Below are 20,435 nucleotides of genomic sequence, written 5' to 3'. Positions count from 1 at the left end.
AATTACCACCTAATGTTAAGATGTTGACCAACGCGCGATTTAAGGTATATGTACGTAATTTACTAATAAAAAAATGCTATTACTCCTGTGAGGAATATTTTCAGGACACTGACTATTTTATTTGTTAACTTATTTGTTGTTTGTTAACTTGTTTGTTATTTGTACTCCATCTGTTTGTGAAGATATGATTGTAACTGTAATGACGTTTCATGTAATGTTTATTGTATGAATAAAGAACTATTATTATTATTATTATTATTAAAATTGCAATATCGAAAATTTTATCAAAACTTCAAATATTGTTTTCTCAAAAACTAAAAGTTATTTTTCAAAACGTGTTGGTTCATTGGAAAGAGGACACTTTTATTAACACTTTGGGACATTTTTATACTAATATTCCAAGAAGTGAATTTTATACGAATTTTTAAAACTTAATTGGCGAAAATTGTAAAATACGAAAAAATTATCGATCATTTCAAAAATTTACTTCTCAAGAACTAAAGGGGATTTTTCAAAACGACTTTTTGCATTAAAAAGAGAATACTTTAATTAATAATTGGTGATATTTTCACAAGGATCCTTCAAGAAATTAATTTTACAGCGAATTTTGAAAGTTATCGATGAAAATTGCAACATCGAAAATTTTATCAAAACTTCAAACATTGTTTTCTCAAAAACTAAAAGTTATTTTTCAAAACGGATTTTTTGCATTAAAAAGAGAATACTTTAATTAATAATTGGTGATATTTTCACAAGGATCCTTCAAGAAATTAATTTTATAGCGAATTTTGAAAGTTATCGATGAAAATTGCAAAATTCGAAAAAAATTTCGATCATTTCAAAAATTTATTTCTCAAGAAGTAAAGGGGATTTTTCAAAACGGCTTTTTGCATTAAGAAGAGGATACTGTAATTAATAATCGAAAGTGATAACAGCGACAGTTCTGTTAGTAATCAATGTGATGATGAATTACAAGCGAAGAGAAGGAAACTAGACGAAATTGCAACAAGAGATTTTATATATCGTATTTTGATTGTTAGAATGAGGTTGCTAAAGACAAACCTGATATAAATAATGTTGTATTCAATGAAAAATGTCCAACACTTAAAAGAGATACTAATTCCTGTGAAAGGTGAAGTACTAAGTAATAGGTTTTTAATATCCGACCAAAGCCGGATATTTGGTAACTATCCAGTATTCGGCCGGATTTAAAAAAATGGCCGGATATCCGTTCCACCACTATTTTTAACCCAAGAGGAAGTTCTTTTTAGTTCTTTTGAGTTCATTGCTTCATTTATTGATGATATCTTATTGCAACCTGCTCCTCTAAAGAACTGGTTAAGACTGCCATCCACTAAAGACGACTTTTCCTTTTTTTAAATACAAATAAAAAGAAATGTTAAATAAGAAGAAAAGTTCGCAACTAGCCGGTTCAGTTGATATAAACACGTTCGAAGAACACAATCAAAGATGTATCTATCAAATATGTTTTCTCAATTTTTTTACGTAATCTTATTTTTCGTGGTTTTTCTTCGCACCACGACGATTACCGCGTCTCCAGTAAGCGATGAATCGGAAGATTCCTTAAAAACATCGCTATTTTGCGATGAAAACGAAAAAAAAGTGTGTGTACCTTATTATATGTGTAACCCTACTTCAAATACGATTATTCCATCGTCAGCTTATTACAACTATGATATGGCAGAACCTGTAAATCATTTTATTAATTTAAAGTGAGTTCATTTTTGTACCATTTTAATAGCAAAATATATTTGATTTAAATTTATTAGGAATGAAGGGAATAAATGTCCAAACATATTGGATAAATGTTGTAAACAAGAAGAATTACCCCCCAACACCGAAGCTGCACCTATATCAAGTACTTTTCTTAATTCGCATAAAGTAAATTCGTCACAACTTAGTTATTGTGGAATAAGAAATCCTCACGGCCTCGGTTTTACGATAACAGGTGATGATGGGGGCGAAGCTCAATACGGGGAATTTCCTTGGGTTCTTGCAATTTTAAAAACTGATTATAATCCAGCCGTGGATGAATCTTCATCGATTTGTGGTGGATCATTAATTTCGCCGCAAGTTGTTTTAACTGCTGCTCACTGTGTTGAAAAGTAAGTTAATTAATAAATTAGAGTTAACATTTTCCTTTTTTAAGTTATTTAGGTAAATTGGATAAAATAAAAGTGCGTGCTGGCGAATGGGATACATCAACCGACGCAGAATTATATCCGAAACAAGAACGTGGAGTTTCAAAAATAATTACACACATAAACTATAATACTGACACTTTAGAAAATGATTTAGCTTTAATTTTTCTTGATAAACCATATACTCGAGCTGCGAATGTAGGCACGATTTGTTTGCCGTTATACAAACAAGTTGCGAACTCAATGAATTGTTTCACCGGTGGATGGGGAAAAACAGATTTTGATAGTAAGTTTTAATTATTATAATTTAAATCACAACTAATTATAATCTAATTTCCAGATAACGCAAGTTATGCAAACATTTTAAAGAAAATCGAATTACCTATTGTGCCACATGATGTTTGTCAAGCTGTATTGCGCAAAAATGGACTTGGACCTAATTACATCCTTCCCGACACTCTTATTTGCGCCGGGGAATATGGTAAAGATGCTTGTAAGGTAAATAAAAATGTCCCCACAAATCTTTCGATTATTTCTATAAAATTAATTTTATGTTCATTGTTATCGTTTTATATTTTCTTTTTAGGGTGATGGAGGAAGCCCATTGATTTGTCCAGACCCAAATAATCCAAAGAGATACGTTCAAGTTGGTATTGTAGTGGGGGGAATAGAGTGCTTTAAAGCTCCAGGACTTTATGCAGATGTAGCCGGCGCTAGACATTGGATTGATGCCATAATGGCTCAAGAAGGTTATAATACAATTCCTTATTCAAAATGAAGAAATTCATAAAAATGTAATCGACCTTGATGATAATAAAAAGTTCGATTTATCCTATTCTCGATGTTTTTTTGTATGTATTTGAAACTTCATTTCTTGTATTTCTACCTCAGTTCGTAATTTTTCATTTCTGGTATTTCGACTTCTACATGTCTTTCTTCTTTTCTGGAATTAAATATTTGTTGATTTTTTTAATCATTTTTTGTGCTAATAAGATAAGATGTTGCACCCACATCGATCATAAAGGCTCTTTCTGATCATTTTCCTTTTACCTTTCCTTTTGTCCATTCTGAATCAGATCTTAATTGCACATAAACTGATTGTCCTATCATCAAATCAGGTAGTTTTCTTGTTTTTCTATCGTAATACAATTTGTTGTATTTCTTTTATTGTTTTCAATTTTCTCAGATACATGTTGTATGACAATAGGTTTATAGTGATCTGCTTTTAGAGGTAAGCTACATCTAGTTTTTCTTGGCATTAATCGTTGAACTGGACTTGTATTTATTTTATTTGGTGTTTTCTCCAATAATGTCCACTAAATATCCTCACCGCTTTTCTTTATTGCAGTTCTGCTTTCCCATTTCAGCATCTGTTTGTTGACAAAATGTGTACCATTATAGGATATCACCAATTCAGGAACTTCATATCGACTAAATGTTTCTTTCATCTTCTCGATAACTGATATTCGACTTAAATCTTTTAGAAAATATATTTTGAAATAGTCAGATCTACTATTCGTAACACTTCGTAACACGTCTGAAGACGCACGGCTAAACCCGAATGTTTCTAGTTCTAAGTCTAGTGTTAGTTCTAGTTTTAGTGCAATAAAAATATACAATACAGTGATATATAGCAACATCATGTTTGGACTCATTTTAAAGGTTTTTCTAATAAAGAATACATCATGAAAGAACACCATGAAGTTGTCCAATTGTCTATAATATGATAACTGACTTCAGGTTTAAAATGTCAACCTCAATTGATGGTTCAATAACATATTTGTAATCTTCATTAAAAATCCTTTAAAATAAGTACGGTTGCAAATGTCAACGTCAATTTTGACGTATTTGTAATCGTCGTGAAAAATCCTTTAAAATGAATCCAAACATTATACGTTTAATTCCAATATTACTCGAGATATAAGCAACTTCCGGTTTGAAATGTCAATGTCATTTTGACAAATTCTTAATTTTTATAAAATGTCTTAAAATTTATCACAAAAACAAAAATACAATAAAAAAAAAATTAAAAATTAAGGTTGGTATTAATATTTAATAATTAAATTGCTACCTTCATTGTTGCTAACTTCGGGTTTAACGTTTTTTTATTCAAACTTTTTTGAGATAAGTACGTTATGTTTGGACTCATTTTAAAGGTTTTTCTAATAAAGAATACATCATGAAAGAACACCATGAAGTTGTCCAATTGTCTATTATATGATAACTGACTTCAGGTTTAAAATGTCAACCTCAATTTTGACATATTTATAATCTTCATTAAAAATCCTTTAAAATGAGTACAAACACGACATATCTGTCTTCAATATTAATGAAGTTATGGTCAACTTTCGGTTACAAATGACAACGTTAATTTTGACATATTTGTAATCGTCGTAAAACATGATACGTTTAATTCCAATATTATTCGAGATATATACTTCCGGTTTGAAATGTCAATATCATTTTGACAAATTCTTAATGTTTATAAAATGTCTTAAAATTTATCACAAAAACAAAAATACAATAAAAAAAAAATTAAAAATGAAGGTTGGTATTAATATTCCAAAATTAGGTTGCTAATTTCAATGTTGCCAACTTTAATATTTTTTATTACAACTTTGTTGTTTTTCGATATAAATGTATCATGTTTGAACTCATTTTAAAGGTTTTTTAATAAAGAATACCAAGAAGTTGTCTATTTGTCTATTATATGATAGCTAACTTCAGATTTAAAATGTCACGTAACTGGTTCGTTAGAACTTTTTCGGGTTCCATTATTCGTAGAGGTTTGAAATTTTGGTAGCATGGGTTGTTCATTCGGAACTTTCGATCTAAAATATTTCCAAGATGGTCGCCACTTCCGGTCTACCGGAAGTAGACCATAACTTCGTTATTTTAAATGGAATACTATAGTTTTTATACACCGTTTAATTGTACGTAGAAAAATAGGTTGACTTTGATAAAAGTTATTGGTACCTAGCGTTTTTCGTTTTCAAGTTATTTTGGATTACTCTTCAGATGCTGGCTGAAAATTTTAAATGGAACGCCCCATTTTTTTTTTGGCCTGTCAGAAAGGGAATTTAATTCTCTACAAATTACCTAAAACTTTCTAGTTCTAGACCTAGTGTTAGTTTTATTTTTAATTGTTATTTAACCCTAAATTCTCGTACATTCTAATTGATCGAAAAAAAAATTTTTTTAATTTAATCCACTTACCTTGCTTATAATTTCATCCATTTACCCATTTTGAATTAAATCCAACCTTTAAATCCACTTAATTATGTGTTTTTCATTAAGAAAACTTAAATTCAACGTCAATTTTGACAAGCAACTGCAATATTTGGATCTTAATCACCATGGTAACCGAGTCAAGATGGATAACCTTAAAATTAATAAAATTTTATTTCGATTTTTTTATCAATTAATTTTAAAACCATTCGAATTCTTTACGATTATCTCGCATTCATAACAAATTCGTTAATTGTAATTAATTTAAATCGATTCTAATTAAGAGAAATAAATTAAAAATATCTTTTAAATCTTTTCGATTTAATCCACTTACCTTGTTTGTAATACCCTAGATAAACCAATTTTGAGTTAAATACAGCCTTTTAAACCAATTAAAGAAGACGTTTTCCTTAAAAAAACTTAAATTCAATTTCAATTTTGACAAGCACCTACAATATTTCGATCGTAATCACCATGGTAACCGAGTCAAGTTGGATAACCTAAAAATAATTTAAATTTTAACCGTTAATATTCTGGTTAATATTTCGGTTTATATTTTAATATTTTTTTATTTTATGTCTTTTTTTTTTAAATTTTTATATTATTTATTTATTTATTTTATAAGTTAGATAACCTTATACAGTATGTTTACTCAACGGACCTAGCATGCGATATTCACATCACATGAAACCTTCTTCCATATTTCATTAAATTTTAGATTTAATATCGCTGTAACATTTCCACCAACGACAGAATTATCTTGTATCTTACAAATAGTATAATAATCTTCTTTTTTCAATTTTGCACATAATTAAATTAGTTCAATAAATAAAATTTTTTTTTTAGATATTGGTACCTCTAAATGTTGACGTTTATTCAAAAAAAGCATATCATCCCAAAATCACAACAAAAAGAAAATGGGTTTCGGAAATATATCTTTAGGTGTTCGTGTAAAAGTAAGCGAATATGAACGTATTGAAATCGATAATTACAACTTAGAAGAAACCGTCGATTCGTTCAAAAATGAAGTAATCAAACAAATAGGGGTGGAAAAGGATTCAATAGGTAAGATAACCTCACTTTTTATAAACGTCATTATAAGAAATTGTAATTTTTTACAATTATTAAAGTGTTAATGTATGCTGGGGTCGATCTTGAGGACGATAAATCACTCTCATCGTGCGGGATAAAACCTGGCGTGATGATCCACGTTTTGTCTCGCCCTAAACCAAGACAACCTCAAGTGAACAAAGAGTTTTCCGATGCTGAATTAGAACAACTCGTCGTGGCTTTTAAAGCTTTTATGCTTTCTCCGTGGCTTAATCGCACCGCTTTACAACGTCTTTCTCGACCAGAACTTTTAGATATGATTAAAGCGGCAACTCCCGGGTTATCGGAGGATCTCGTTGCTTGCGCTTTGATACAAGATCCTGATTTATTGGTACAATTATCTGATATAAGTATTGTTCGAACGATGGCTACTAAACATCCAACTGTAATTGATGCTGCGAAATATATCGCGGCTCACCTTCATAATGTAAACGCTTCAATCGGCTCTAGTAATCGACCAAGTACTAGTTCAGGTTATTCTTATTCTTTGGAAGCTTTAAGTGATGAAGATAATGATATGGAATCAAATAACGAAACTCCTCGTGAAACCGGACGAGATTCTGGCAATCCATTGACGAGAAATACATCTTACGGAGCTATAACCGCCGCTCAATTAGCCGACGCTATTTTAAATTCAACTCAAAATGTTAATTTTGGAACTACACCAAGTCGAAGTAATATTATAACGAATGAAATGTTTTCGAATGCTATTCAACAAGCTTTTGCTTCAAATCCTACCTCAAATACTTCTTTAGCTGGAAATTTAACCTCTACAGAACAAAATCCAACTGAAAATTCTGGGATTGAAAGTCAAAGTAATTTGTTGGTAAGATTACAACCTCAATTACAACAAATGAGGGAAATGGGATTGATGAATGAAGCTGTTAATATTAGAGCCTTGCAAGTTACTTCGGGTGATGTTCAAGCCGCCGTTGAATTAGTTTTTAATGGAATTGTCGATTAAGTGTTTAATTTTAATTAAATAAATGTAAAATCAATGTAAACATGATAATGAAAACGTCTTTATTCATTTCTATATATTATAAAGAATTAATAAGGTTCCATTAAAAAAAATAAACCTATTTTCCTTTAATTAATGTAAAACATTGGTAAAACATTTTCAACTAAAAAAAAAGAACTAAAAGGCACATCTTCATTTTTGTGATGTCACACCATATATTTTCTACATCTTTCATTAAAAACTTGCATGGATCTTTGTTTAACCAATTCTTCTACGCTTAATTCAACTTGTAACATCCTCAACTACAAAAAAATTAATTTAATTAACCTCACTTTTTTTTAAATTTTGTTTTTACCTTAGTTTGTTCAGCTCTCAACTCTTTCGATAGTTGTATATCACCTAAATTCTTTTCACGTTCCTCTTTAAGTCTTTTAACTCTATCGGCAGCTATATTTATACAGTTTTTAATGGCACTTTCCCTTTTTATGTTTCCTTCCTGAATTTTTCCTTTAAGCTCCGTACACGCGTGTTTAGCATCTGGATGGAAGGAATCGGTTGGAATAACGGCGTTTAAAGTGTTTATGATCAGATCGTCTGTTCTTCTCATTGATTTTAAGGCATCCTAAAAATAACCTTAATTAGGGTAAGTTTTTTTGACAGCATGCAAGTTGAGGTTATGTTGGTTGTAAATAAGTAAATTCCCGGTTTATTAAGTTTACGGTTGTTCGTACTTGAAAGTCGCTGAAATCACCGCACTCCATTATCGATTCTGGCATTATTTCGGGGAACTTATTTGAGCTTTAACCCTCCGGAAAGTTCAAGCATTCCGCAATTATCTGGGAAATTATTTTTTTTTAATGTTGGTATAATAGAGATTATGAATTCCTTTAATTTTTTTTATTAATTATTATTTTGTGATTTATTATAAAATTATTTACTTATCACTTCATTTTTGCTTGGTATTATGAAAAAGCGAAATTAATTAATTAATTATAAATAATTAATTTTGTTTAGGTTGGTGACCGTGTCGATTGTGTAATTTACTAAGCATAAAATTGAGAATTAATTTTAATAAAATTAATTTAATTTGTTATTAATATGAACTTGTTTATGGTTAATAAATTTTTAATAAAGTTATGATTATTGTTATAAAGAAATAATTAATATATTTAAAAGCCGATAAAAACGATTTCTTCAAAAAAAAAAACGTAACTAACTTCATTTAATACGAGTAGACATTGACATTGATGCTGTCTTGACAAATATCCTCTTCAGAGAATTAATTTTTTCGTAATAACGTATCGTTTTTAATTAGTTAAGGGTAAGTTAAAAGGGATCTTTTTGCTGTGTATCATAATTACCGCTTAACTCGTTGACAGAAATATGATTTAGACGTTTGTTATTTAATATGTCAAATCAGCTCTTGACGATGTCACGATTTTAGCCTTTATCCCCTAGTATTAATGCTTTTTTAATATGTTATGAATTGATTATTGAGCCCTTGCCGTGCGTTTATTGCATTACCGTTAACACATTTGTATATGGGTAATTTAATTTTATTTTAGATGTCTGGTTCTGCCCATAAACATCGATATAAAAGTTCAGCAATCGACTCGGTAGAACTTAGACGGAGGCGTGAAGAAGAGGGGCTCCAGTTGAGAAAGCAAAAAAGGGAACAACAACTGTATAAGAAACGTAATGTTAATCCCGCTTTGTTACCAGACGATAGTGATCCGTTACAGGTAGGGTACAAAAATGAATTTAGAGGTTAAAATGTTATTTTGTTTAATTGTAGTTAGAGGGTGATGTTTCCATACAATCTTCCACCTCAATTACCCCGCAAATGGTGCAGGCTTTATATAGTTCCAACATTGAAGAAATTTTAAGTGCTACCCAAAAATTTCGAAAACTTTTGAGTCGAGAACCAAATCCTCCTATTGATGAGGTCATCGATACGGGGATAGTACCTAAATTTGTAGAGTTTTTGAATAATCCATCAAATTGTACACTTCAGGTAAGTAAAAAAAAATTCCAGGTAATTTAAGTAATCTTTTCCAAGCAACTTAATATGAGTAATGTTAAATTGAAACATATGATTCATAACTCAATACAATTTTGAATTTGATACCCCTATTAAATATAAACCTTGAATAAAATAATAAAAATAAAACAACAATAAATCTCATGTTTATTTATTTATTTTTGATGTAGTTTGAGGCAGCATGGGCATTAACAAATATAGCTTCAGGAACATCGAAACAAACCCGAATGGTGATCCAAGCGGGCGCTGTGCCCATTTTCATATCTCTCCTTGGAAGCAAATACGAAGATGTTCAAGAACAAGCGGTTTGGGCATTGGGAAATATCGCGGGGGATTCGCCCGAATGTCGTGATCATGTTCTTGCTTCGGGAATATTAGTGCCTCTATTACAGTAAGTTAAAATTAAATTATTAAATTTTAATTAAATTAATTTTAGTTATAAAAGAAAAACGATTAATTATATTTCTTTTATTCAATTTCGTTGCTAAAAGTACAAAATATTTTTTAAGTGAGAATAAAACTTCCATAAAATGACTTAAAAGATTACAAAATTATAACAAAATAGATGAAAAGTTAATATTTACTGTCAATTATGAGAGGCACATGTTTCTTAAAATTATAAAAAAATACATAATATTTGTGTTTTTTAAAAATAAACAATGTTTATACTCCAATATATTTTATAAACCGGTTTCGGCCTAGACCATCATCAGGAGTCCTTAAGGTTTTAAAAACGTTCACAACATACAAATAAATTAAAGATAAAAATATAAAATGTTACTTTACTTCCTTGTATAAGGTTGAGGTTAGGAAACATTCAAATTTACATTCAAATTTTGATATATTGTTATTGTATTGAAACAGATGCAAATCGAAAGTTTTAACAATTATTGTAGAAGTGAAACATATAATCTGTATTTTATTTAAATCAATTGTCAAAGTGTCGTCAAGTTGGTATTGAAAGTACAAGCGCATGTCGTGACTTTTACTTTAATTGTGTGCCACCACTGTCTATCAAATTTGTTAAGATTGATTAAAAAACAATTTTCATATAATTTTTTTGCTGCTAAATCTACCATAAAAATGTTAAGAAAGGGTGGAACGGGATGTCAACTGTCTAAACGCGAAAAAAACTCTATAATTAAGTATTGTGAAGAAGTACAGACGGAGACACCAAATACGAATGTAAAATATATATGTGATAAAGCTTCACGTATTTTTGATGTATGTGTATTGCACTTGAGTTTTAAAATTAAATTTATATTCAACATAATTGTATTAGGTTCACAGCACGACGGTTTTTAAAATTATTCAAACCTACAAAAAATATCAAACTGTAAAAAAACCAAAAACACAAGGGCGTTGTAAAATGAACTACTAAACGGATAATAATTTATATCTTATTAAAGAAGAGTTAGGAAGACAAATACAAAAATTGCATGAAAAGAAACAGTATTTTAATCTTAATGATTTACTTAATTTTGCAAGAAATGAATGTGATTTTACTAATGGTAGATCAAAATTACATAAAATTATAAAATCTATGGGATATAGATATAAAAAGATTAGCAATAGAAAAATGTTAATTGACCAACTACATACAGTTTCAAAAAGAATTACATTTTTAAAGACATACTTGCAATACCTAGAATCCGGAGAGTATACTTTTGTTTTTCTTGACGAAACTTGGATTTACGAAAATGGCACCCAAGTTTATCAATGGGTAAATGAAAATGAAAGATTCGGTATTCCGCAAAGAGCAGAAGGCGAAGGAAAAAGATTTACAATCTTGCACGCAGGCACTTCGTCAGGGTTTTTGCCAAATTGCGATCTCTTGCTCAGTGACAACACGGAGCACAGAGATTATCATAAAAATATGACGTCAATTATTTTTATGGAATGGGTGAAAAATCAATTACTTCCAGCATTAAATAATTTGAGTGCGAAGTGTGCGGTAGTAATGGATAATGCTCCATATCACTCAAAACAAATCGAGAAAGCTCCAAGTTTCTGCACAAAAAAAAATGATATGAAAAAATGGTTAACTGAACATAATATACAGTTTGAACCAACCTTAAATAAAAAATCGTTATGGGAAATAATCCGTTATTACAAGCCTCAAATTGAAAAATCCTTTGAAATTGACAAATTAATAAGAGACCATGGCCATACTGTTCTTCGCCTTCCTCCATACAATTGCCAATATAATCCCATTGAACTATGTTGGGCGTTCTTAAAAACTTATTACAATAAACATGTTCAGTCCAGCTCGGAGAAAAAGATCTGTCGTGTCAAGGCGACTTGGCAAAAAGCTCTTGGTCATTACACTCCGGAGATGTGGGCAAATAGTGTTCGCCACTGTGAAGAACTAATTAAAAAAGATTGGACAACATTAATGGGAAATTCATTAATAACTGATTTACCTCCTGTCATCATCCAACTAGCTGAAGACTCAGATTCTTCCAGTAATTCTGATTTTTAAACAATATTCACATTTTAATTATAGCACTTAATTATGTTATCTTAATATATTGCTCAAGAGTTTTAATTTGAAAACGTAGACATTAGCCAAGTGACGAGAGATTAGTGGCTTCGTCTTTAAAGTGACAACTTCGTTTAGAATATACACAACCTTATTTATTATTTAGTGGAAAATATTATAAAGCGTGTCATAGAACATGGTATCTAGGGTGGTACAGACCGTTTTTTTATAAAAATTTGGCAATGACAATTGATTTAAATAAAAAACAGATTATATAATGTCGGGTGAAACATGATCATGTTCCACAGGTGGGTGTGTCGTTTTGTCAAGAGCGCATGTGCAAATGATTGGGATATGGGAACCAGTTCGATTGTATTCCTCGTGTGTATAAAAGGTAGAGGATTTAGGGGATAAGAAATTTTGTTAAATGTATTTTCTGGTGGTTTGGATTTAATGTTGTATGGGTTTGATAGGAACCTGTATAAGGGGATTTTTTGTAGTTGTACCTGGTCGTTTAAATTTTCGGTGTTTGGATATATGTTTCGGATTTTGTCGATTTCATATGCTTCAAGTAAAGTGAGTTTGAAGCCTTTGTTATGTTGATGGAGGAGTTTTATATTTTTAGTTTCATCAAAGATGTGGTCGTTTGTAGGAAAGTGTCTTCCGAAATATGAGTTTCCGTTTTGTTTATGTTCTTTAACTCGTTGTCTGATGTTTCTTCCTATTTCGCCAATGTATGTTGCCCTGCAGGTATCGCATTGGAGTGAGTAAACGCCGCTTTTAGATAGTGGATCAATCTGGTCTTTTGCGTTATTTAGGATTTGTAATAGAGATGAGTTTGTTTTGAAGGTGATTTTTTTGTTGTATCTCTTGAAAATTCTTTGTATGTCTATTGCGATACGATGTATGTATGAATTGAAAGCAGCATGTTTGTGTATATGGTGGTGAAAAAAGTCTGCAGGTATTACTGTATCTGATTGAGTAGGTTTCCTGTATATGTTGTATTCAATCTTATTTCTAACTTTTTTCAGAGTAAGATCTAAGAAATTGATGGATTCATTCTTTTCAATTTCCATAGTGAAGTTAATTTTGTTGTGGAAAGTATTGACGTGTTGTAGAAATTCACTGATGTTGTTGGGGGAAGAGTTATCCCAGAGAATCAAGATGTCATCAACATATCTTTTCCATAGTAAAATGTATTTATTGAGTGGATCAGTAGGTTCAAGTAGTGACGTTTCTAGTTGGTCTATGAAGAAATCTGTTAGTAGCCCGCTAAGTGGTGAACCCATTGGGAGTCCGTCGAATGTTTAAATACAATTTAAACATTTCTCCATTGAATTGACAAAAATTATGTTCGGTGCAGTGTTTTATTAATTTAAATAATTGTTCGGTATTGGTTGTATTTAGACGGGTTTTCAGGTAATTGTGAACTATGGTTAAGGTTTCGTGGATAGGTATGTTGGTATAGAGATAGAGGTTAGTGATATCAAATGAGATCATTCGAAAGTTATGAGGGAGGTTGATATTAGAAATTGTTTCTACTAGCTCTTTTCTATTTTTGATTGTGTTAGCAGTTTTATATTGTAACTGTCTGATAATAAAGAGATTGATGAATCTGGCGATTTTCTGAGTACTTGAGTTGACAGATGCGATTATGGGGCGAATAGGATGGTTTTGTTTATGTAATTTTATGATTGAATATAGCATAGGAATTCTATGGTTCATCGGTATAAGGTTAAATTCTTTAAGGTCTTGTTCTTTTATAAAAGAGCTACATTCTTTAATTAACTTTTTAGTTTTGGTATGGAATGTGTTGAGAGGATTTCGTGTGATTTTCACAAAATTATTATTCAAAAAATCGTAAGTTTTTTGAAGGTAATCTTTTTTATGCATAAAAACAATATACCTGCATTTTTATCGGCTTTAGTTACCTTTGAATTGTTGTTTTTAATTTTATTTTTTATTGTTTTAAGAAGAGTTTTTTCTTTTTTCTGTTTTTCGTTGTGTTTCGCTATGGGGTTCTTCCTTTTGGTTCTTTTTTCAGCTTTCCTCAAAAATTCAATAAAGTCACTTCTTATTTCAGTTTCGTTGGGGTGTCCTTTGGCGATGTCCTCTAATTCGAAGGCTAGTATATTTAATTGTGTGTTTTGGGGGGTGGCGTATTTATGTCCTTTTTGGAGTATGTTTTCTTCTTCTTGAGTGAATATGACGTCGGTGAGGTTGGTGATACGGTCGTGAAAGGTGTGTGTGGTGACAGGTTCGTTATTGTTTTCTAATTGTTGTTTCTCCCTTCTCAAGTTCTCAATTTTCTTCTGTTTATTAAAGTCTGTTTTCTTTTATAGTATTGGTTTTGTGTTCTTTATTTCCGATTTATTCCGGATTCTGCGATTATTTCATTAAGTTCTATATAATGTAATCTCTCTGAGAGTATGTTATAGATTCTGAAGAGATTTTTATTGTGAAAATATTGCTTGTTAATTTTAATTTATATTGCTTTTAATTTATCTTTAACTTAATTGTATTTTTGAACGTTTAAAACCTTATAGACTCCTAACAATGGTCTAGGTCGAAACCGGTAGAGTTAATAAATTTATAAAATATATTGGAGTATAAACATTGTTTATTTTTTAAAAACACATATAATATACCAATATGGATGACCCATTTACCTGTTACATAATATTTGATACAGCAATTGTAAGATAGCAAACACTGAAGAATAACTTTTTAAAAAACTTACAAAGACTCTGTGAAAAAGTTTAAGATAAAACCTATGATTATTTAATACAGTAACATCATTGAGCAAATGGGATTTTTTTTGGGTCAAACTCTTTGGATTTTTTGACATTTTTTAGCAAAGATATACAACTAAAGTCTATGTTGTGTTTTGTATCATTTATGTATTGCTGAGGATTCTTTGGTTAAGTGTTAAAATTAAGAAAACGCTTTAAAAAACTTCTTTCCTGCTTTATTTATAAATTTCGTCGTTACCGGTTTCGACTTTTACATTAGGTCATCACCAGCCGAATCTATATAATTGGAAAATATTTATTTAAGCAAATCTTTCTTTTCAAAAATGTTAGAAACAACAAAGCAAGCAATAATGGTGAACAAATTAAGAATATCACATAAATCAAATTTACAAATGAAGAAAGTAAACTACTTAATAGAGGTTACAAATTCTCACAAACTCCAAAGCCTAATCTATATACATAGAGTTAGATACAACCATAGAGTTTGATAATATTATTAAAGGCAACCCTGAATATTCAAACATAAAAAATGACCTTATTACTTTCATGAAAACAGAAAAGAAATTACAAATGAATAATTCTTTTCAAGCTCAACAATGGAAAAGCCTTAAATCCATAAAAAATAAATTAAAAGATAATACAGTAAAACCTCGATATAACGGATTAATACGGGGGAGGGGGTGTCCGTTATAGCCGAAACTGCCGAAAGTCCGTTATATAGAAAAACAGTTCCGAATACGTTTTTTTCTGTTGTAAGGCAAATATGAAACTTTAATACTTACCACAATTGAGGGTTATTCTAAGATCAGCAAGAGGTATATAATGTCAATTGTTTGCTATCAAATATAAAATGAATGAAGATATGTCTTATATATTTTTTTATTTATATACCTATACATATTAGTTAAACGAAACACTTTACTTCTGATATGTGTATACTCTGGTTATAAAATGATATTATGTACTAGATGTCGAAGCGCTTGTGGTTGGCAATGCTTTTTTAAAAAAACAATCAAGTTTTGTTTGCACTTTTGAAGTTTGTTATTCTTTTACGATTAACTCCCTAAAATTACGGAAATGTTTGGGAATCTTTCATTTTCCTCGCTTTCAAAGTCGTTATCCACCATCATCACTTCATCAGCTATTTCATGTTCCGTCATAATATGATAACCAAGATCACCTTCATCCATTTCTAGCCATTGTAATATATCTTCTTCGGCTACTTCTCCTCCAACGCTACTTTGTATGGCAGTAGAAAAATCAGGAACCTCTATTACAGAACATACATTTTACCATCTCCATAGCGCAAAGTTTTACAAGATTTTCCGCAATTGAGTAGGCTTCACCGCGTTGAGCTATTTGATAACTGACCAAGTAAGAAGCCTCAGTTGCTTTTTTATTAATTGTTTTTGTGGTTTGAACCATAAATGTTTTTTACTTTACAAGTTCATCACAATTTCGCTTGAAAAATTCAAAATTTTTTTCTTTAAGGTCCCCATGAACAGATTCTAAATGTCGCCGCATCTCAGCTGGAGCCAGCTCTATGGCTCCAGCTGGGAAGGACTTTCAGATGGAAGAAATTTCCTGCATATAATGCACTGCGGATTAGCATTACTTTTTCAGCATACCTCCTCTATTTTTTAGTATAGGGTGTCCAAATTTCGATGGGTTTGCATTGTATCTCAGTTATTATGAAAGATAGAAAGTTGCGGCTTTCGCGAACCTGAGCTACTTTTTTGTGAAACTTACAATGGCACAAACCAAATTTTCATAGCCCTCTTCGTTTTTGATATACAGGGAGTGTTTGAAATTTAAGATTTTGAGACACCTCCTGTATCTCGGCTATCCGGAAACTTAGTAAAAAAGTAAAAATGGGTTCTAATAGATTTTTTCACGTGGAATCCAATGGTGTACGTAGAATTTTTCTAGTCATCACGGTTTTTGAGTTATAAACACAAATCAAATACTGAATAGTCAACTTGTAAAATACTTCGCTCTTTATAACTCAAAAACCGTGATGACTAGAAAAATTCTACGTGCACCATTGGATTCTACGTGAAAAAATCTATTAGAACCCGTTTTTACGTTTCCGGATAGCCGGGATACAGGAGGTGTCTGAAAATGGTAAATTTTTAAACACTCCCTGTATATCAAAAACGAAGAGGTCTATGAAAATTTGGTTTGCGCCATTGTAAGTTTCACAATAAAGTAGCTCAAGTTCGCGAAAGCCGCAACTTTCTATCTTTCATAATAACTGAGATACCCTAAAAACCCATCGAAACTTGGACACCCTGTACAGGGTGGTTTAAATTCGATGTCCGAATAGGCTAACTCGGAATACTATAAGAGTTAGAAAAAAAGTAGTTTACATGTCATGATCTCGTTTTTCGAGAAACTGCTAATGCCCAAAACCTCATAGCGCTATCGTCTTTTGTTTTTCCCCTAGAGGCCAAAATTGAAAATATCGTAAAACCAATAAGCGCAATTATCTTGGTTATTATTATAGGTGGAGTATTATAACTACGACATTATATGGACACTTTTTTACAGAGAATTTCATGACATAGTCAAAAAAAATTTTTCGGTTTTAGATTTTGAGATATCATGAGAATTTTCGTTTTTTTAAATGGAAACAACCACTGATTATTCGCTTATTAAATTCGTTATTTTTTTCTGATTACAAAAATATAGGGTTCGACAGGTCTATTTCTTATTGTTTTAGAATAAAACTAAAAATAAATCTTTTTTATAAAATTTCCATCTAGTGTCGTCGAGGAAATTAAATTTACAGTTTCCTGTAAGTTACGGGGCGGTAGGTAAAATCTAAAAAGTTAGCAATTAAATACGAATATAAGTTCTGGTATTTAAAAACAAATAATTTTTTAATATGTAACATTCTAACATGACAAACGTTTTAAAATTTTTGTAATTGATCTTAAAACCGGGATTTTTAAAGTGACACTTCAGAAAATTTTTGAATACAAACAAATGTTGCTATTTACTTGAATTAAAAAAAAACAACATATGAGCGCCATCTATCGATAATTTATTAAGTCATTTAAAAATAATATTAAATCGTAATAAACAATGTGAAATAATGCAATCTATTCCAACTTTTGTGTAAAACATATATAGATTAAACAGTTCAACAAATATATTTGTTTCAAATATCAAAAATATGTTTTTTTAATTTTTAGTTATAGAACCGTAATTTACAGGAAACTGTAAATTTAATTTCTTCGACAACACTAAAAGAAAAGTTTATTTTTAGTTTTATTCTAAAACAATAAGAAATAGACCTGTCAAACCCTATATTTTTGTAATCAGAAAAAAATAACGAATTTATTAAGCGAATAATCAGTGGTTGTTTCCATTTAAAAAAACGAAAATTGTGATAATATCTCAAAATCTAAAACCGACAAAATTTTTTTGACTACGTCATTAAATTCTCTGTAAAAAGTGTCCATATAATGTCTTAGTTATAATACTCCACCTATAATAATAACCAAGATAATTACATTTGCGGGTTTTACGATATTTTCAATTTTGGCCTCTAGCGGAAAAACAAAAGACGATAGCGCTATGAGGTTTTCGGCATTAGTAGTTTCTTAAAAAACGAGATCATGACATGTCAGCTACTTTTCTTCTAACTCTTATAGTTTTCGAGTTAGCATATTCGGACATCGAATTTGAACCACCCTGTATGTACACTTAGTGCTTATTTTCTTTTGGGGCGATTTGATTTGTATCGGTGTCATTGTTTTCATCAATATGATTTTTAAAACGATTCACGGAACCCCAGGGTGTGGCGAGTTTCTTAAGAATTAGTTTAAGTAAGGTATCGTGTTCGATTAAGCTGCCATAAAGTTTTATGATATATTTCTTCATCAATCTTTTTTCCATTTCAAATTGAAGGTGTTTTAGATTCTTAGGAAGTTTGACTTTGAAAGATACTGGTGTTACTTCAGACTTAATAGCTTCTTTTTAAAAAGTGGATGCTATCTCTTGTTTTTTCTCTTGATCATTGTACATCTCATTATGTTAATCACGTCGGATATTTCCGAGTTTTTATAATTTTAAGAAACATGTGATTCCCATAATTGACGGTAAATATTAACTTTTCATAAAAAATAAATTAATTTTTTTTTTAAATCTAGATTATTGGATAAATCAAATCGATTAACAATGACACGAAACGCTGTTTGGGCTTTATCGAATTTATGTCGTGGTAAAAATCCACCCCCAGAATTCGTAAAAGTATCCCCAACACTTCCGGTGCTAGCCAGGTTGCTATTTCACTCGGACGCCGACGTTTTATCGGATACGTGCTGGGCCTTAAGTTATTTATCGGACGGACCGAACGATAAAATCCAAACTGTAATCGACGCGGGAGTTTGTAGACGTCTTGTAGAACTTTTAATGCACCAACAACCCAACGTAGTCTCCGCTGCTTTGAGAGCCGTAGGAAACATTGTTACCGGGGATGATTTACAAACGCAGGTTATTCTAAATTGTGGGGCATTACCATGTTTACAAAGCCTACTCAATTCGTTTAAAGAAACGGTACGGAAAGAGGCGTGTTGGACGTTGAGTAATATCACAGCGGGAAATCGGCAGCAAATCCAAGCGGTTCTTGATGCGAATATTTTCCCGTTGTTGATTGATTTGATGAGTAAAGCCGAGTTTAAGACGCGTAAAGAGGCCGCTTGGGCGATTACGAACGCAACGAGTGGTGGAACCCCGGATCAAATACGATATTTAGTCGATCAAGGGTGTATACGACCTCTTTGCGATTTATTAACGGTTATGGATATCAAGATTGTTCAGGTCGCTCTGAACGGATTAGAGAATATTTTAAGGTTAGGAGATCAGGATGCTAAAATTCATTCGGGAACGAATAGATACGCGGTTTTGGTTGAGGAGTGTTATGGTAAATAAATTTAATTCATTTTAATTAAGTTTATGATTAATTTGGAACTTTTTAAGGCCTAGATAAAATAGAGTTCCTTCAGTCGCACGAAAACATTGAAATTTACCAAAAAGCGTTTGAAATTATCGAACATTACTTTGGTACAGAAGAAGAAGACGCTAGAGTGGCCCCTTCGGTGGACGTGGAACAACAACAATACAATTTTAGTTCGGATCAATCGGTTCCGATGGGAGGATTTCAATTTTAAACAAACAAAAAAAGAAGAAAAAGGAATTATTAAAAAGGAAGCGTTCGTATAAGTTATTTGAATTTATGACAAGAAAAACAAACAAAAAAGAATTATCACGATAAAGTCCCCTAAATTTCCTCCCTTAAAACATATTAATAAAAAATAATATTAAAAGATTTAAATTAAATTTCTAACCGCACAGAAACAAAATTTATTTCAATTTCGGTCTTTTTAACGTTATTATTAATTTATTGTTTGTTTTTTTTTCTTTACCTACTACTTGTGGACAATTTAATTAAAAAAAAAATTGATCCGTGTTTTATTGTGAAAAAAATTATGTTATAGGAGTATGTATATTCAATTGTACATTGAGAAGAATTTAGTTTGTAGATATGTTTTTGTCTATCGTCATTTCAAGGAAAAAATTACGAGAATTGTAAAAGAAATGGATCGGAAAAAGTGTGTAGTGTCAATTTCTATATAAAACTAAATGAAATCTTAAAAGTTAATTAAACGGAAATAAAGTAATTATTTGGTAA

The 20,435-nt window shown here is 30.8% G+C and overlaps 4 protein-coding genes across 6 annotated transcripts; 3 read left to right on the top strand and 1 right to left on the bottom strand.

Moving 5' to 3' along the window:
- Window positions 1-1,433: 1,433 nt before the first annotated feature.
- Window positions 1,434-2,997, top strand: LOC111420729 (phenoloxidase-activating factor 2-like). The gene is made up of 5 exons (XM_023053771.2): window positions 1,434-1,733; window positions 1,791-2,126; window positions 2,171-2,448; window positions 2,503-2,660; window positions 2,749-2,997. Exons 1-5 carry the CDS (start codon window positions 1,471-1,473, stop codon window positions 2,938-2,940), a joined length of 1,227 nt encoding a protein of 408 aa, XP_022909539.2. The 5' UTR covers window positions 1,434-1,470; the 3' UTR covers window positions 2,941-2,997.
- Window positions 2,998-6,244: 3,247 nt separating this feature from the next.
- On the top strand, window positions 6,245-7,518 carry LOC111420718 (ubiquitin-like protein 7). The gene is made up of 2 exons (XM_023053758.2): window positions 6,245-6,455; window positions 6,521-7,518. The coding sequence occupies exons 1-2, from the start codon at window positions 6,308-6,310 to the stop codon at window positions 7,462-7,464; spliced, it is 1,092 nt and encodes a 363-aa protein (XP_022909526.2). The 5' UTR covers window positions 6,245-6,307; the 3' UTR covers window positions 7,465-7,518.
- Window positions 7,501-8,328, bottom strand: LOC111420719 (Coiled-coil domain-containing 58). The gene is made up of 3 exons (XM_023053759.2): window positions 8,193-8,328; window positions 7,817-8,083; window positions 7,501-7,763 (listed from the first exon to the last, which is right to left on the bottom strand). Exons 1-3 carry the CDS (start codon window positions 8,235-8,237, stop codon window positions 7,668-7,670), a joined length of 408 nt encoding a protein of 135 aa, XP_022909527.1. The 5' UTR covers window positions 8,238-8,328; the 3' UTR covers window positions 7,501-7,667.
- Window positions 8,036-20,006, top strand: LOC111420716 (karyopherin alpha1). Of its 3 annotated transcripts, none has more exons than XM_023053756.2 (6): window positions 8,036-8,104; window positions 9,027-9,203; window positions 9,257-9,475; window positions 9,673-9,893; window positions 18,895-19,667; window positions 19,724-20,006. In XM_023053756.2, the coding sequence occupies exons 2-6, from the start codon at window positions 9,027-9,029 to the stop codon at window positions 19,912-19,914; spliced, it is 1,581 nt and encodes a 526-aa protein (XP_022909524.2). In that variant the 5' UTR covers window positions 8,036-8,104; the 3' UTR covers window positions 19,915-20,006. The 3 variants fall into 3 exon arrangements, with proteins under 3 accessions (XP_022909524.2, XP_022909523.2, XP_022909525.2); XM_023053755.2 differs by lacking the exon at window positions 8,036-8,104 and adding an exon at window positions 8,682-8,782; XM_023053757.2 differs by lacking the exon at window positions 8,036-8,104 and adding an exon at window positions 8,871-8,967.
- Window positions 20,007-20,435: the final 429 nt, after the last annotated feature.

The sequence above is a fragment of the Onthophagus taurus genome, chromosome 3 (genome assembly GCF_036711975.1).
Source record: "Onthophagus taurus isolate NC chromosome 3, IU_Otau_3.0, whole genome shotgun sequence".
NCBI lineage: Eukaryota > Metazoa > Arthropoda > Insecta > Coleoptera > Scarabaeidae > Onthophagus > Onthophagus taurus.
The sequence above is the reverse complement of the archived record's forward strand: the minus strand, read 5'-3'. Positions and strand labels throughout refer to the sequence as shown.

Excerpts from the sequence above, each read along its gene's own strand:
- LOC111420729 (XM_023053771.2), top strand. The coding sequence starts at position 1,471 with ATGTATCTATCAAATATGTTTTCTCAATTTTTTTACGTAATCTTATTT. Across the intron at positions 1,734-1,790 it reads AATCATTTTATTAATTTAAA|GAATGAAGGGAATAAATGTC; the intron begins GTGAGTTCATTT and ends TAAATTTATTAG. Across the intron at positions 2,661-2,748 it reads ATGGTAAAGATGCTTGTAAG|GGTGATGGAGGAAGCCCATT; the intron begins GTAAATAAAAAT and ends TTTTCTTTTTAG.
- LOC111420718 (XM_023053758.2), top strand. The coding sequence starts at position 6,308 with ATGGGTTTCGGAAATATATCTTTAGGTGTTCGTGTAAAAGTAAGCGAA. Across the intron at positions 6,456-6,520 it reads GGTGGAAAAGGATTCAATAG|TGTTAATGTATGCTGGGGTC; the intron begins GTAAGATAACCT and ends CAATTATTAAAG.
- LOC111420719 (XM_023053759.2), bottom strand. The coding sequence starts at position 8,237 with ATGCCAGAATCGATAATGGAGTGCGGTGATTTCAGCGACTTTCAA. Across the intron at positions 8,084-8,192 it reads GTGATTTCAGCGACTTTCAA|GATGCCTTAAAATCAATGAG; the intron begins GTACGAACAACC and ends GGTTATTTTTAG. Across the intron at positions 7,764-7,816 it reads TGAGAGCTGAACAAACTAAG|TTGAGGATGTTACAAGTTGA; the intron begins GTAAAAACAAAA and ends ATTTTTTTGTAG.
- LOC111420716 (XM_023053756.2), top strand. The coding sequence starts at position 9,027 with ATGTCTGGTTCTGCCCATAAACATCGATATAAAAGTTCAGCAATCGAC. Across the intron at positions 9,894-18,894 it reads ATATTAGTGCCTCTATTACA|ATTATTGGATAAATCAAATC; the intron begins GTAAGTTAAAAT and ends TTTTAAATCTAG. Across the intron at positions 19,668-19,723 it reads TTTGGTTGAGGAGTGTTATG|GCCTAGATAAAATAGAGTTC; the intron begins GTAAATAAATTT and ends GAACTTTTTAAG.